Consider the following 17,895-nt stretch of genomic DNA (forward strand, 5'->3'; position numbering starts at 1 on the left):
ATCCGACTTGACACAGTTTGAGATTTCCAGTGTATTAAGACTGTGTTAAGTTTTGAACAACAGTCTCTCCAGTCGTGACAGTCTTCATTGGGTCTATGAACCATTCTTCCAGTGGTGGGACTTGAAAAGAACAGAGGTTTTTGTGCATCAGGTTCTCAAAAGAAAGTAATGAAGAAGCCCAAATGCATGTTAATATTTTAGCTGGCAATGCTAACGGAACAGCATTCATAAGGAGGAGTGGCCACATTTCATGAAAGAGATAGCCGAGCTGGAGCTTAAGAATTATTATTATAAAGAGAATTTCCAGCTACACAACGCACCCCAATGAGGGAATTACAAAACAGTATTCCAGAAAATATTTTTTGCTACTCCAGTATTGATTGGCAACATGGTGAAATAGTCAAGAAATCTTCCACTGGTTTTCTTGGTTAATGGAGGTGAATTGAAATAACTAGGTGGAATTCCAGTTGCAGGCTTTTGGAAGAGGATTTCACAAACAAATTGGAGAGGAAAGTAAGTCTCTGGTTAAAAGCCCTACAGACATCAGCACACCACTCTTGTGGTCGTGTGTTACGCCTCCGACAAACTCGCTACGCCTCAGTAAATACCGGGCCCATTGTATAACTTTTCAAAGTCTTTAAAAGGAAGCAGAAAGAAAGGAAAAAAAAAAAAAAGATAGGTTGATGTTTTGGTCCCAGATTTTGAGTTTGTTAGAAAATGTACATTCATGTTTGGTGAATCAAAGAATCTTCTGGGAAAAGAACTAAAGTAAACAAACGAAACTTTTTACAGTTGCTTATCACCTACGCTTTTCCCCCCTCCATTATGCTGTTTCACACTCATTGCTTCCCTAGAGCAAAGCACTTGGTATGTAACTGTTTCAATAGACTCCTGTTAGCCCTCAAAAATTAGCAGTGTTTCTTAAAAGCCTGTGTTTTCTAAGGCCACTAGAAGAAAATCTGCCAAAATATTTGTAGTTGGTGTCTTCGTCGGCTGATGTTAAATAGCACTATTAATCTCATGGTTCCATTCGGCATCTTCCACCTCTCAGATCTTAACCAGGAGACTACGCTTGTCACTGTGTGAACACCAGCTTCTTGGCTTCATTTGCGGAACCCAGAGTGGTTTCCAAAGACATTCACAAAGACGAGGAGCTCTGAGTGTAATCTCTTATGATCAGTGTGTCATATTTGGGAGACGATGGGATACAGAGGGCCGACTCGGACACTGGCGAGTTGGGGGTTGTACTCCCCGAATCCACCGAGTCTCTGAAAGGGGACGGCGGGGTGAGAGCCACCAACTCCTCCAGGTCCTGCTTGCCCGTCGCAGCCTCAGGCACGGCCGCGGGGGTCTCTAGGGCAGCTCCCCCAGGCGGTGAGGCCGCCACGGCAGCGGGCTGCGCGCCAGCCGTGACCTCGATGGCAGGCAGAGGCTGGATTTCGGCGAACGTCGTCATGGTTGTGGGCAGCTGGATCTCTTTGGGGATCAGATAGGACGAGCAGAGCGGGGCGCCCACGCTGGACCCCGGAGCCGCGGTGGACAACATCATGGAGTTGAGCTCGCTGATGTTGGCGGTGAAGCGGGTCACCACGCTGCTGATCTGCTCCATTAGCGAGCCCTGCGAGGAGCTGCTGCGCGCAGCGGGCTCCGAGTGCAGCGATGGCACGTCGTCCTCCGTGCGGCTGGCCGAGCCCGCGGGGTGGCTCAGCGTGCTGATGGGCGACGGCGAGCGCGGACCCGCGGACGCCGGGAATTGCTCCTCGGCCTCTGCCACGTCGTACAGCGCTTTGGGGCTGGCGTCGGGGGGCTCGGAGCTGCCCGGGCCCGCGGCAGCGCAGCTCGCGCCTCCTGTGACCCCCGCGCTGGCGCCGGCGCTGCCCGCGCCCAGACTGCGGCTCTCTGTGCTCTTGGGGAAGGGCTTGATGACCGCCGTTTGGTTAGGATTCTCCTTCTTGTTGATGTGGATGGATAGCCGCTGCCACAGGTGCTGCCCCCGGCCGCTCCTCTCGTTCTGGGCCCACGTGACGGATTTTCCATTGGAGCTGGTGAGAAAAGGGAGAAGAGAGGTGACTCAGCGTGGTCCCCCCTGGCGGGCTTCCCAAGTGGTTGGTGGTTATGGGGCTTGTATTGGTAAGAGCTTTCCTTGCTCTTTCAGGAAATAGGGCATGAAAAGATCACCAGGGAAAGAGATCTTGGAAGTGGCATTTGCTTTCTTGTTTTGTTTTGCATTAGTGTCTGCTTTCTTGTATCTAGCTTTCTGTTTATCATTTCCACGAAAGTGGTCAAAGGGGATATTAGTAAGGATGAAGAAGTATTTATGGGGATTGTGCAGTAGTTCTGAGACCACCCGAGAGTGCAACAGCTGGTTATACTGCAAACATAGAAGGGAGGGCTTGCAGTATTGTGGCTGCGTGCGGAAGAGCTTGGTACCGGCCAAAAGCTTCCTACAGCTGGCAGCCTCTGAAAGGAAACAGGAGAACTAGGACCTCAAATCACTAACTGAGTTAGAGAGAATGGATAAGAGTCAAGGGTTACCAGGAAGTACCCAGTGCTTTCAGTTCAGTTTTGATTCTGCAAGTCAATCGGTGGTGTATTATAACTAGGGATTTCTGTATGAATTCCTGACTTTGAAAATGGTTTCACTTACTCTGGCTTATCTGCTGGAAAATACAAATTCAGTGAACACATACAGGAATGTCTAATTAATTAGAACCTTTTTACTTCACAGAAATTTTCCTCACAAATTTATTTTTAGGCTTAAAACTTGAAAAATTCTTTGAGGGAGCATGTAGTATATTGCCTTTGACACCTGGCATATTGCTTTCAATAGGGTCTTGAGTGTTGTCTACTGACATGATTTCTTAGGGCCTTTCTCCCTCTTTCTTCGCCCAAGCAATTCTTTTTTGGTTCCACCCTGGGACTGAAAGCTGCCCTGGTGGAGATGTTATTGGTGCTTCAGCACCTGAATGAGGAAAAAAAAAAAAAAAAAGACGAAACAGCCTCTGAAGCTATGTATGGTTGCAGGTTGTGGCAGGACCTTCGGGGATGGTGTATGAAGAGATCCTGGTATGATTTTTCTCACAAAGGGATCTGAGATCTCTGTTACAAGGGGTCTATTATGTCCAGAAAGCTCTGTTCTATGCGCTGTGACCAAGAGATAGACCTTGGGCAGTCTGTAGACTAAACGCCTTGGCCACCCAATCTTATCATCTCAGCAAGTGGTTATTAAACTTAATTGTGCATTAGACTCATGGAGGGCATTTGTCAAATATCCTAAGGAGGTTCCCAGGGGATTCAAATTGCTTGGATTGGGTTCTAAGAATCTATGTGTTTTACAGGTCCAAGTCTTCTACATCCCGTTCTCCAAAGTGATTCTGCAGCAGGTGTTTCACAAACTGAGAAACTCGAACCGGAAGCTATCCTTTCTCTCTGGGTTCCCATTGCTCCCTTGGCCTCCTGGAGACCAGGCTAAAAAGCTGACTTGCCTTTGCCAGGCAGCAGACTGAATTCTCTTTGGAGCCCACCTGCCTTGGAGCTGCCCAAGTACAACTGCCAGATTCACTCTGCCTGAGACACGGACCCTGTTGATAACAGACCACGGTTTCTGTAGCCCCTATGACAGCATGCTTCCTGCCTCTTTCCCACACTGCTTCCAGTTTCTTCATTCATCCCTTTGCGCTTTGTGGTCTTCTTTCCTCTGCTCCTTCCTTTGAACTCTCATTCCATTTAATCTACCCAATGCATTGCAACCTGGTATCCTTCAGAATTCTGGATTGTGAGATATCTTTCTTCCAGCAAAGGATGGACAGACTATTTCCAGGTTTGGAGGTTGCTCTGCAGCCTCAGTAGCAGAAAGGGACCTGCCTACCCATTAACTTTGTTTCCAGGAAAGTTTCATAGTTTGTTTTTACATTGTGCATTAACCTGACCTGCCACTTTTTGTGTTTTTAGTGCATTACTTTCCTTCTTACCATGTTTCCACTAACTCCAGGAACACAACACAGAATGGGTCAGGTTATTTGTGGGATTCAATTGGGAGGATGGTTGCCAACAACCCCTTTTCTCTCTTACCAGCAGGATGAAAAAGGAGCATGTCGAGAGGGACAATTTGTCTTTTGGGTCTCTGAGGCCACTTTAATACAAAACATGGGCTAGAAACTGGAAACATAACTGGATTTATTCTCCAAGTGTTACCCTAAGGAAGTTCTTGTTCCTAGCACAGAGATTTTGATGGAACATAACTTTGGGCATTAACAGTGACAGTCTTTGGGATCACGTGTAGCCACGCCCAAAAACATGATAGCAGATTGGAAGACCTTTGGATGAATGTATGAGAAGAAAGCTATCCTAACCAGTCTGCACAAAATACTGATCTTTCCTGCCATACTTTTCCTCACGGTGCCCATGTGGGAGAGAGAGTACCAGACAATTAGAATAACAAGGAGAGTGGATACAGGAGACACCAGAGAAACTGAGTCCAAATCTGAGCATTTCACTTCATTTCAAGGGTCATAAAAATTTTTTTCTATAAACTCTAAGAAAAAAGAAACCAATTTACAACATTAATCTGTTTATTAGTAGAATAGTTTCCATGGAGATGAGAACTTATCTATCGTGTTCATTGGCACACAGGTGGATCTTAATAAGGATCTGGATGGGTGAATAGGATTGTTAAGCTAACAGGCAAGTTTGTGGTGTCCTAGAAAGCATATTGGACAAAGGATCCTAAAATCTGGGTTCTAAATCTGGATCAGCCATCCTGTATGGTTGGAAAATAATAATCTTGGTAAAAAAATAAACAGTATATCAGTTGATGAAGATTGTTGTGAGGATGTAGGTGAAAAGGGGTCTGGTAAGAAAAAGATATCTATGGATTAGTTTTTGCATTCCCGAATACTCCATTTCAGGGTATAAAACACTGCATTTCAGGAAATAAACAGAGTATACTCAGTTCCATTTTGAGCTCTGGTTTGAGAAAGAATTTAATGCAAGGTAAAAATATATGGTAAAGCCATAAAATATTTCTGTTCGTTCTCCTTAACCTGACCAACTGTAATAAAAAATGGATTTCCATAGGGTTTGATCTGTGCCTTCTTTTCTCACCCTTGAGTGATGGCACCTACACCACTAAATTCCACATTTTACTTCTTCTTGAAATGCTCTTTCATTGTTCTTTGTCCTCTCTGCCTTTTCCTTCCTTTTTGCTTAGGCTCTTCTTCTTGGTTTTTTTTTTTTTTTTTTAATTTTGATTTTACCTTAATGGCCTTTTCTTGAGGGATGCTTTCCTGACCCCACCCCTGACTAAGTTAGGTTCTCTTAGTTCCTGTATTAGGTACTTAATAACTCTTTGTAGTATGTGCATCTCATTGCTGAATGGAGTGTTATGAAGGCATAACCAGAGGGTTCTTTGTTGTCTGTTAATATCTATAGTACCCAGTGCATTGCCTATAACACAGTAGGTTTAGTGGATAAATGCATTTCATTTAAAAGAAATTCATACTGGATTGTTTTCCTATTAGAGTTAAGCTTTAAAAGCAATTCAAAATTAATTAAATTCCCTTTTTTGTCTTATGGGTCTATTTTTTTTAAATATAACTCACTGTACTGAATAGTACTCAATGTATACAGATAAAAGATTGCATTAACTAAATATGAAAACACAGATCTTGATATGTACCATGAAAATCACAAAGGAAGTATTTATTCCGCGTGTGTGTGTGTGTTTTAGTGAAACTTCTAAGTGGTAAAAGCTCAGGGGCAGTTTGGTCTGTGGACACAGAATGTGGGTCCAAGATCTGGCCCTGAGTGACATGCGGCAAATCACTTAATACACTTAAGCCCCTTTGCTTATCAGTTAATGAAAAAAAGGAAGAAATAAACCACCCCGCTCACCTCACATTTCTGGGAGGAACCTAAGGGTTATACACATGAGGGTACTTTATTAAACAAAGCACCTCTGCAAGGAGTTATTTACCACTATCAAACCTTTCATTCAGTCAAGGTACAATGTTATTTATTATTATTTAGGCTGATAATTTTTTTTAAAGCATCAGGATTATACATTTGTCCTAGGTGCCTGAGGTAAGGAAAAGAAAAGGGAAGTTTACCTTATCTGTCTAGAGCACTTCACTTTACCCCTGAGTATTTGGGGCATCAGAAAACAAGGAGGAAGAAAGAGGAATGGAGGAGAGACAGAACAAAGAGCTTGCTACATCGGGGAAGGAGGACAAAGTGGCCAAAGAAACAACAAAAGCAAACATTGAAAGACCTTGCTCTTTCCAGCCACCAAGTATAATACGATGTGATAAATCAATTGTTTTAAGGTACATAAGAGTTTGTTATTTGTTTCTGAAAAAAAAACCCAGCAGCATTTCAGTAATGTTATTTGAGGGCCAGGTTTTTTGTTTACATTTTGGGTCTGCCAAAATTACGCCTTATATATTTATTCTCACAAGTCTATTCTGTCTTCTGCTCTATGTGGGACACAAATAATTTATTCATTTCAAGCCATCTCAGATTGTCAGCTTAATGACCTTTCCCATTTCTCTATCCATCTGCCAAAACCTGCAGAAATCAGAGCATTTTTGCCAGAGCACACCACACCATCATCAGGGAGCAAATGTTAATACAGTCTGACCATCAAAAGGTCTATGAAATACAGAATTTTTGCATTCATTTTAAATGGCTTTTGAATGAACTGTGTGTATTTTTCCCTCTCAGAACTTGGTTTGGGGTTTTTTAATAGCATATAAACAATTAAAATTCTCAGAGAATTTCAGCCCTGGCTGGTGTGGCTCAGTGGATTGAGCACCGGCCTGTGAACCAAAGGCTCACTGATTCGATTCCCAGTCAGGGCACATGCCTGAGTTGTGGGCCAGGTCCCCAGTAAGGAGTGCACGAGAGGCACCTACACATTGATGTTTCTCTCCCTCTTTCCTTCCTTTCCCACTCTCTAAAAATAAAATAAAATCTTAAAAAAAATTCTCAGAATATTTCATTGAATAGGAAAAATAAAAAAAACCCTTAAGCCCTTTCTCTTTTTTCACATAGCTTATTATCACCTTCATACGTTGCACAGTTTCAGGGCATCAGAATAATCAAATATGTCCTCTGAAAATTAACAAAAATTTTATTTATGAAAAAGCTATCGTAATCACTAGACCTCTTTTGTTTGTGATTTTGGGCTGAGTAGTAGGTAGGAGAAAGGCATAGCATGATTTTGAGCTTTCTAATGCATAAAGTATTGTTTTAAAAAAACTGGTAACATTATTAGCAAATATGTCTTTGGAATGACATCAGAAAATACTAGGTCAAGAGAATTTCATGAATTAGGAATATTATAAGCAGAAAATTTGCAGTTGCAGTTCCATTTTCAGCTCATTTTGTTAAACATTTTTTAATCAATATATTTTGCTTTCAGTAATTTGCTTTGAATTACAAAATATGGAAAAACAGGTTTTAAAAAATACTGAGAAATTTGAAATTGTTGATACTCAGACATTCTAAATTAGGTGGAGAATTTCTTTCTGAGCTTTGTTTAAACCCTGATATCTTGATTTCAACAATTACACTGAGACACACAACATAATATGTAAGAATATGACAGAATGATTTATATAAATTTCCCCAGTTAGCAGCATAAATGGATGTAAATAGCTATTTCCATGACAAAAACAACTTAAATGGCCGTAATGATGTATACATTAGAGATGTATGTATAGAGAAAAAACTGCAGTAAATGAAAATGAAGTCAAGGAATAAATTACCTAATATAGACACAATAACAACAAAACACAACTATATATTTGCATAGTGGTTTACAAAGTACTTTTAGGATCATTCTGCTTGTTGAAGGTAAATAGGATCAACATCTTTACTTTGCTTTCAAATATGAGAATACTGAAGCTCAGTGAGATTAGATAATTTGCCCAAGGTTACACAGTTAGAAAATGGCAAAATGGGGCAAATACCTTATTACAATTTCCAATTCCATTTTCCATAACAGAACACTGTCTATATTTGCTCTTTGAAGTGAGCTCTCCTTATTCCACGGAAGAGAAGTCTCAGGTGCTACCTGGTGATGATATGTGCTTTTAAGTAGATAAGTTAGTCATTTGATTTATATCCACTATTATTCTATGTTGTTGTACTCCTTAATCACATATTTTGCACTCGCAAGAAAGCACCCTATATATCTCTTTTTAGTTGTTAACTCAAAAGCACAGGTTGATTGAGCACCTACATTTGTCATGGGTAATGAGTGGATGCCTTGATGATGAAGGCCTATGAAGCTGACAACCACATAAATTAATATTATGTGGCAATTTTCTGCATTTTTTTCATGCTGTTATCCAATAAAAGACAATTGTTCCGTATGTAGCACACTTAATCCCTACCCTGATAGTTTTAACTCTCATTTTCTCTCAGACTTACTTGGAATGTCAGTAAATGAAAAATAATTGCAAGCATAACTTTCAACTAATATTGGTAGCAGATGATATGTGATACCTTCTCACAACGATTTTATTCAGCAGTGCTTATTGATATTGTGACTGAGAATTATTGATCTAAGAGACCACTGTCAAAGAGAGTAAAGTTTAATTCAAGAGAGAAGATACCTAGAGAAGAAGGCTAGCAATATGAGCTACTCGGAGCAGTTTGATAGAGGCTCGTTTTTTTCTCCCTAGGACCTTGAAATAAAGAAGTAGATGGGTGGATGAAAGGGTGCTAAGGGTGAGGAAAGTGAGGGATGGTGGAGCATGAGGACAGGCAGTGACTTCACTGAATTTCTATAGGGTGAAGCTCACCAAGAATTCAAAACTTCACAGAGGATGAAACCATTTCCAGCAGGAGGAGAGTGGTGGCCAGCGAATGCTCGGGGACCATAGCAGACAGATTGCATTCAGCCCTTGCATAATTAGAAGATTATGGCCAAATAGAAAAAGAGAGCTCTGCATTGACCTCCAGGAAGAAAAGCAACGGCAGAAGTTCAGGAATCTACAAGGAATTTTCCAAAGATAAGCAATAGTACAGTTTGACTTTGTGGGATGAAGTAAGAAGATAAGGCATCGGAAGATAGAGTTTGGATTTTTTTGTCCACTACAAAAATTCTTCCTGGCCACCCCTGACCTATATGGATATTTTTTATTTTGCTTTTTGTAAAACTCAGTAATTAACTTTGGGCTTTTTTTCCCAGCTGGTAGCAAACATATATTAAAGAAAGAAGGGGTCCTGGCCCAAGCCGCAGCAACCCAGCTAGGTCATTTCAGATTGCAAATAGAAACAATTAAACCTTATTCGGCTTATCTGAGTTCTTGTCTCCAATTAGCTATTAGGTTTCTGCACTCAAATGCTAATTTCTTTTTTTTAATTGAGTTTATTGGAGTGATATTGGTTAATAAAATTATATAGGTTTCTGTATATTGTATTGTGTGTTTACCACCCTAGGACAAGTCTCCTATCACTATTTATCCCTCCTTTACCCTCTCCTACCTTCCCCTACCCCTCTTTCCCTCTAGCAATCACCATACTGTTGTCTTTGTGTATGAGGTTGGGTTTTTTTTCCCTTTTTTTTCTTGATCCTTCACCTTTTTCACCTTGGGCTTCTTACTTGTTTCTGGAATGCATTGACAATCTAATGTATTGCATCAGAGAGATGGTCTAAGTCTTAGATACGTATGCAATCTATGTGCTTGATCAATAAATGAATGACTATTATATAAAGAAATACTCATGGCTTCTCTTCTGTTATTCTTCAATTGTAAGAATTCTAATTGTTATTTAATATTTTATGTATTTGGACTTTTTCCTTGAGCTCAACAAAAACGTATTGAATGTAGGAACCATGACATAATCTTTTAAACCCTCACCCCAGCTTCATCCATTGATTTACTCATCATCTGGCCCCTGTCTTGGTCCTCCTTTGGGAAAATGTTAAGGCTTAATTAATATCTGTTAAGTTAACTAGTCTTTCAGGTAGTGAGGAACCAAGGAGATTGACACGAGCCAAATAGTGGTGTCCAGAGTAGATTTAAGAGCTTGCTTTCATCGTGTAGAGATATTGTTTTAAAATGCTAAAAGTTGTGACAAAATATGAGGATGGGAAGGAATATACTGATGTAAGAACTATTGTAAAATGAAAGACATTTGTTCTTGCCTATTAGAATTTTCTTGCTGGTATTGAAAGAATTTAGAGAAAAGTTTGCTCACTGTGGAAGAATTTCAAGGAAGGATTTGCATATAAAGTGGAGCTTAATGAGGCATAAAGCCTGGGGAATCTTAAAATAACATGGATCAACAGAATCCAATTAACATATGTATTGCATATATGGCAAAGAAGCTGATTCCATGTGCTTAATCTCGTGAAATTTTCCAACAACCCTGTGAGATGGACTTTCCCTCTCTTCTGAGCAGTGGGGAGGTAGCAGTGGCTGCATCCCTCTCCAAAAATTCCAAAATCCTTGTTCCAAGAGAACAGCTGGGCCCTATTTTAACTTCTCTTTGGTTTAACAGCCACAGGAGGCCTTTTCAAAATGTTATGTATTCAGGGTGAGTTATTAAAGTACCTAATGGTTCTAGTACAGTTGCTACTTCCCCTAAGCCCTCATACAGAGAAAGTATCTAACAAAGGATGTAATGCAGGGACATGTGCCAAGCAGAGGCATTTTATTGGATCATCGCAGTTTCCTTTCTCAAACTAAGCTATATCTTACGTTCCATGATTCAGTCATCTGGACTCAAGTCGCAAAACTAAACTTCTCATACTGAGATTTAAGTTCTAGGCTTTAGTGGAGGTGCTTCAAATAAGATTAGAGTCCCCCCCCTACCTGCCCAAAACAGGAAATGATTTTTTTTCCTCAGCAATCAGTATAAAGTCCAGGTTAACACTGAGTAAAGAGCCCTGGCTGGTGTGGCTCAGTGGATTGAGCCCTGGCCCATGAACTGAAAGGTCACCAGTTCAATTCCCAGCGAGGGCACATTCCTGGGTTCTGGGCCAGGTTTCCAGTAGGGGGCATGCTAGAGGCAACCACACATTGATGTTTCTCTCCCTCCCTCTCCCCTCTCTAAAAATAAATAAATAAATAATCTTTAAAAAAATTGAGTAAAGAGAGACAAAGGAATACACAGCTGTTTTACACAGATGTTTTGTGCCTGTGGGCTGGTATAACCAGGAAGACTTTGTGGAGGAAAGCAGTTTGATTTAACCTTGAATAAAACATAGAATTAGAATTGATGACAATAGAGAGGAGAGTTTGGGGAACCTTCCATTTGAATAGAACTTTACACCTCCAAGGGGTTTTCACCTATCTTACTATTTTTGACCTCACAACAGTTGTCTGATATAGCACTTATTGGGAGCTATTTTTAATTACTTATTTACAAATCTGTTCCTGCACTTAACCTTGAACACCCCAAGGGAAGTGACTACATGCATCTCCTGTGCTTAGTATGGTCCCTGGTGTGGAGTAAGTGCACTAGGAGTGTTTGGGAAATGAAGTAAACCATATCACCTTGAGTGCTTGGTATAGACAGCTATTATTTACTTGTACTATAGATACAAAAACCGAGGCTTATAGTAGTTAACTAAGTTGCCCAAGTCAAATAAAAGGCATAACAGTGCCTCAAATCTGACCCTAAATGCAGAGTCATTGCCATCATGGAATATTGTCTCTGTTCTAATAGCTAAGATGCAAGGAAGTAATAAGACACACATTTGGGGAGTGTCCAGGGAAAAGGCAATACTCAAGTTTGTGTCCATAAAATAACCTGATAATAAATTTCAAAGCTCTGTATTAATTGACTTGAATATCTCAGAGATGACTCTTGGGGGACTGTAGAATAAGAGAATATCACAGTATTTTTATAATGGTTGCTGAAAAAATGACTTGTTTAGGCAAAAGTCTCCCTTTGATCTTAAAGCATCTCAGCTAAGACATGTCACATTTCTGGCTATAGGTGGAATTAGGTTTTAAGGTCTCTTTGATTTCAGAATTTTTACTAAACCACTCTACTGTGCATGTTATTTAATATTCCTGATCTTCATTTTTCTGAGATGTACCATGGAAACGAAAAATGCCTTGCTTACATTGTTCTTGGGAGAATGCATATCATACATGATGGGACTACTACAGCATCAAATGTATAGTAATTATTATTATCTATTTTAGAATATCTCTAAATATAAGTTAGAATATTAATTTGAAATTGGCTTTGTTAAGGAATGAAGAGGAGTTCTAATCTATCACTAAGCAACTAAATTGACCTCAACTGTTCTGAAAGGCAGAATCTGTCTCTTCTATGGATTCTGAATTTTATATAACTGTATACATAGCCCTATCTGAATACTCAGTTCAGGTTTGTTATTTAGTTTCCATTACTCTTAATTCTATTTACACTGGCATAAGCTATAGAAATATATCAAATGAGGAGTTATTCTGACACATAAATTGTCCAACTAGGTGAAAATCAGTTATTCAACTGATTGGGGGTTAATAGTTTACATAATTGATATAATGACCTGGGAAAAATAATAATTTGATACCACCCTTTTCTCTTCTAGCACTAGTGGTGACTATAGATCTACTACTTTCACTTGACTAAGGGACCCTTTCTCAAAGAGAGATTGGGAGGCTCAGAATGTCTGAGCCTCTCCTAATGGCATCCAACATGAGCACATCACACAGAGACTCCATCAGAATACCCCTGCTGAGAAAGGAGATAATAACATTCATTGTTGAAGTTTTAGCCATTTCTGAGGGTGGACCATCTCAGTATGAACTCATGCAGTAACAGGGATTAGAGAATTTCCAGTTCATAGAGCACCTCCCTATTTAGGACTCTCTTTCACTTCTCCTGCAATCAGGAAGACTCTGCTCTGAAACACACTTGGACTGTCTACTGTGAAAATATGAAAAGATGACAAGTTATGCTATATTCTGACAGAAGGGGAAAAAACCTGTTCACATAAAGAGAAAATAGCAACTTAATATTTCAGGAAGCCAGAATGCTATGGATGCATATAATGTTATCAATCCTTTTCAAATGCCCATATTATAATGGTGGAGGAAGGAAGGAGAAGTGAGGAGTGTCTCTAAGGCCCTACCATGTTACAGATAAGATAAGAGTGTTCTGGCTGGTTATGACTATAAGCACTTAAAATGCCTCTGCTGCCTGGCAACTTTGCTGTGATGAATCACCCAGCTGTGAATTCATAGGGTCCTGTCCATTCTATAGTTTCATTGTAGAACACGTAGGCAAATGAGATGCAGGGCAACCCTTCTAGTTTTCTGTGGTTACTTGAGCTTCCTTAGCCCCTCCTTGGGACTGGTTGTTTAGTAATAGCCACAGGCTCAGCCGAGTTATTTGCAAAGTAAATGTGATAATGTCTATGGCTCTGGAAAGCAACTGGGGGTGTGATAAGAAAGATGGCCATATGGTGATGCTAAAAGTATCTATAAAAGTCTCATGCAGTTCTCTGATTCCCAGACCTTCCATTCAATTCTAGAGTAAGCAAATTGGGATTAACTACTCTAACCTCTTATTATAAATGGTTTACATTGCAGTTGTCTCTTCTCTAATGTATTTTTTCTTAATATTCATTTTAATCTTATTTCTCCATGATAAATGTCATTGTGTGTGCGTGTTTATATGAACAAATATAAATTTGGAAAAAAGGATTCAAAGGTCTTAGACATTTTGGCCTCTCCTGTTGTTTGTCTCCAGGCCTTTTTTCTTCCCTAATGGAAAGTTCTCTGAGAGCACTGAATGACTCCCTTCCTCTCCCACACATTCTTTCTCTCTCATTGTCAGTTTTTATTCCATGCTAAATAAATGGGAAGGAAGAAAAAGCAGGAAGAGAAGATCATTTGTTCCCAATTAACTATGCTTGTCTGAGGGGCTGAGGTGGTTACTCCAACAGAACCGTCTTTCCAACAGCATGATTTATAACCCTCTGCCCCACCAGAACATATCAATGTAATAAGCTTTGCCAATACCTTGGCTACATCCAAACAAGTGAGGAAACAAAAGCTAAAAGGTATCTTGCTGTTGTGGAGAAAGCTGGACCATTCTCAGTGCAGACACATTGAGTGCCTACCTCTGTAGATCTAGACCTCACCCAAGGAAGTTTTGTCTGTGTGCTCTGGGTCTCCTTACCCTCTGCGTTCCACTGTCTCTTGTCCATTCTCAACCAAGGAAGCCTTGAGAAAATCTACTTGGGCACTGATAAGATCTGAGAGTTCCAAACATAGACCAAACACTCCCAAGCACACTGCACGACAGAATTGAGACCAAGGGTTTGCTGTGAAGAGCTTCATGTCATCTCTCAGATGAATGGGGTATTCCTAAATATTGGTATAGACTGCCTAAATTAGAATGGCCTAGGAACATGTAATGCTACAGATTTCTAGGTTATATTGTGCAAGATTTTGCCTCAATATCAGTGCTAGGTTTAGGAACTCCAGTCCTACACAATTGCCTCAAATCATTAAGTTACTCTGGACAGAGCACCTGTGTTTATTTAATGCAGTCATTTTTACTTTATCCAGCTAACTTGGGTGCTGTTTGACTGATTTTCAAACACAGGAATTATGACACTTTGTCATATCTGGATAGAAGGAAACCAACGGGTTCAGTAGCAGTTTGCTGAGTTACTCTCACAAAATAATCTATTGAGGTTTATCTTCCAGACACACTGAGATCCAAAAATAGTTGTATAAAGTGATCATCAGCACAAGGATCTTAGGTACACCAATGTGCACACATATGTGCCTACACATATACACACACTCTCATTGCTTTTCCTCTGGAGGCCATGGACAAAGTTGGCCAAGCTCTTGACCAGAGTTTCCATGAATGATTGCTCAGGCTACATGCTGCACAGTTAAAGGCACCATTTTCATGTACTGCAATGTGAATGGTCTCCCAGAAGTTTGCAATGCAGTGGTCCTTGAAGAAAGTTAGATATTATTTTGAAAACCAGAAGGAGTCCCAACTGAGGAAGCAAACACAATATTTGGGGTGAAAGTTCAACAGGATTATGGTCTTGCTATGCAGCTTGTTCTTAAGTTCTGCTCTCAGCACATGCACACACAAGTACATATTGTATTTTCTGAACTTCCCTTTCCTTTAATCCAGGATGATTTGCAAGAGTTTCCCTTCCACATCTCACAGGTGGATTAGGAAATGCCACAGCAAATTAGAGGTGGAGAGTTAGTTCATGGTGAGGCTTTTCCAGTATTCTGGAATGGTTTAATGTCAATCTTGAAAGTCTTTACCTCCAAAGCCCTTTTCTTTGTATCCACTCCCATGCAATAAAGCACATTAATTTCATGCAACGCAGCTTAATTAATGTTTCCAGTTCCAAATACACCAGCTTACTGCGTACAGCTCAGTTGGGAGTGCCTGGTATGAAGGAACATGCATAGCGCAGCAACAGGGGGTGTTCACCACTAAACACAGAGAAATAAAGGAGATGCAAAGCTACTGTAGCTAGAGGAGGACTAGCTTTCCTGATTTCAGTTCACAAAAAGCCTCTTGCCTCTACAGTTCAATAGTTTGGCATGGCATTTGCCCTCAGCTGTGAGTTGACATTATGCTCAAAGTAAGTCAGATTAATTCCCACGCTTGTTTGGGATCAGGGGCTAGCATCTTCCCTCAATTGTAGTTCTTCTCTCAAAACCAGTCTTAGGCTTTGGTATTGGTCTTCTTAAGTGATTGGATAATCCATAAATGTGAATTTCCTCCAAGCTCTTCCACTTTGCAAACTCCAGAAGCAAATTACCAATATGTTAAAATCCATGGGAGAACTGACTGTGAGCTAAGCCTTCAGACATGCAAAGCACACAGCCCTGGGAAACAGCAGCATCCAGAACAGGAGGCTCCCATCCCTTCACATGAAGATGTCATGGGTTTTGCAAGTCAAACAGGCGCAGAAAACCAGTGGTGGCCCAGGTTGGACACACTGTATAGGATGCACAATTGAGTGAGGACCCAGAGCAGGGAGCCACCTGTTCCTCTAGCTTGCATACATTTAGTTCACACCACCTCAGGTCACTCACAGTTTGCTTACCTGCTCATTGTTGCTCTCCCACCATTCCCCATACTCCCTTTGGGGGTGAAACACTCTATTTCCGACTTGTGCTGGGCCAGTCTCCTGTCTTTGTACCTGGTGAGCATGAACAAGGACAGGAGCAAACAGAAAGATGTGATTGTATGTTTAACTGGCCAGGCTGAGGAAGAGCTGTGGCTGCAGAGGGTCACCTCATGGCAAAACAGTGGCTCCCGCTTTTCAGTGCAATGGCTGACCTGTGATACTTATTAGATGACTATAATAGAATATGAACAATATTGGAGACAATTTTGTTATTTCTTGGTTAAACTATATGTGATCTATCCTTTTATATTACTAATCTGTGAGTTCATCAAATTTAATAGTCAATGGTAAAAGCAATGCAATCCCTAGCATCTAAGAAAAAGATGAGTATCAATAAACTATTATTTCTCTGGTGTTTACCATGTGCCAGAGATGTAGAATGTTACTTAAATTTAATTGTGGCAACAATCCTGTGGCAGAGGTTCTGTTATTAGTATATCCATTTATCTGAAGTAGTAGAAGCCTAAGATTGTAAGGATTAAGTAGATTGATCAAGAGTTTTGAACACAGGGGATCTAAGTTTAGAACCCATACTTTTTGCCTTCCATTACCAGTTTTTAAAAAAATAATTATTATTTTCACTAAAGAACCTTTATTAATTGTTACTATGTCTGAACATTACAAGGGTGGGCAAAAGTAAGTTAAGTTACCAGCCATCATTACCTAAAAGATAAATCATAAGTAAAGATACAAAATAATGACAATAATGTAAAGAGAAGGCAAATAACAGAAGTATATAATACAGTAATTAATAAATATATAATTATACAAGAATACACTCTTGCATACTCACAGCTGTAAACTTACATTCGCCTGCTCCCATATGTTAGAGACTGGTGATGCCAAAAGAGAAAAGATATTTCTTTGACATGAGAGGTTTATAAAACCATTAAGCTGAAGTTTGAAAGTCAGCATTGGGTTGCCTTAATTGTGCAGGGTGGCTCAAACAACTTTTGCATCAGAATTAACAATGCACCACTCCTGGAAGTTACTAGATATTTCATCTAAAATAAGTTATGAGATTTTCAACATTAGTCTGCTACATGGTTCATCAAGATGAGCCCTTATCTTAGAATGACAGTTTTCAAAACCAACATACTTTCACAGAAACAATCTCTTTTTTACTCATCAGTTTAAGAATGCGGGGTAAAGAGGCACTGTAGTCCTCATTTGTCAAATGAGGTAACTGAGACTTACTTAACTGACAACCAATGTCACCAACCTTAGTCAGTAGAAAATAACTGCCAGTAGAACTCGCAAGGACCCAGCACTCTTAAAGTTTATGACCTTTTTTCACTTGTAAAACTGGAGCCTGATAAGATGCCACTTCATCTATTTTGGTATTCAACAATCAGAGATAAAATTACTATCAGGACACTTGTTTACCCTTGGCATGGTCACTTTTAAAAAAAGTTTCATTTCCTGCTGTGTCAAAATTAATATTAAATAAAACAAAATAAAACAAAATTAAAACAATTATTAGTCCTGGGATAGAGGGCTTCCTTTTCTTCTTTTTAATCCTCATGTGAGGACATGCTTATTGATTTTAAAGAGTGGGGAAGAAAGGGAGGGAGAGACGGAGAGAAACATTGATGTGAGAGAGACACATTGATTGGTTGCTTCTTGCATGCACCTCAGCTGGGGACTGAACCTGCAACCTAGGCATGTGCCCTAACTGGGAATCATACCCACAGCCTTTCAGTTTACAGGACAGTGCTGCAACCAACTGAGCCACACTGGCC

General features: G+C 40.1%; 1 protein-coding gene across 3 annotated transcripts in view; it reads right to left on the reverse strand.

The window, feature by feature from the left end:
* Window positions 1-823: 823 nt before the first annotated feature.
* GRM5 (glutamate metabotropic receptor 5) overlaps window positions 824-17,895 on the reverse strand; it is a 451,151-nt gene continuing 434,079 nt past the window's right edge. Inside the window, exons 8-9 of one of the 3 annotated variants that reach the window (XM_054576410.1) lie at window positions 1,856-2,042; window positions 824-1,756 (exon numbers count right to left, since the gene is read on the reverse strand). In XM_054576410.1, the coding sequence (XP_054432385.1) occupies window positions 1,139-1,756; window positions 1,856-2,042 (805 nt within the window). In that variant the 3' untranslated portion in view covers window positions 824-1,138. Of the gene's footprint in view, window positions 2,043-16,069; window positions 16,166-17,895 lie in introns of all 3 variants that reach the window. The other 2 variants (XM_054576408.1, XM_054576409.1) reach the window with 2 other exon arrangements.

The sequence above is a fragment of the Pteronotus mesoamericanus genome, unplaced genomic scaffold (assembly GCF_021234165.1).
Source record: "Pteronotus mesoamericanus isolate MK-2021 breed Mesoamerican mustached bat unplaced genomic scaffold, CSHL_Meso_final contig_33, whole genome shotgun sequence".
Lineage (NCBI taxonomy): Eukaryota > Metazoa > Chordata > Mammalia > Chiroptera > Mormoopidae > Pteronotus > Pteronotus mesoamericanus.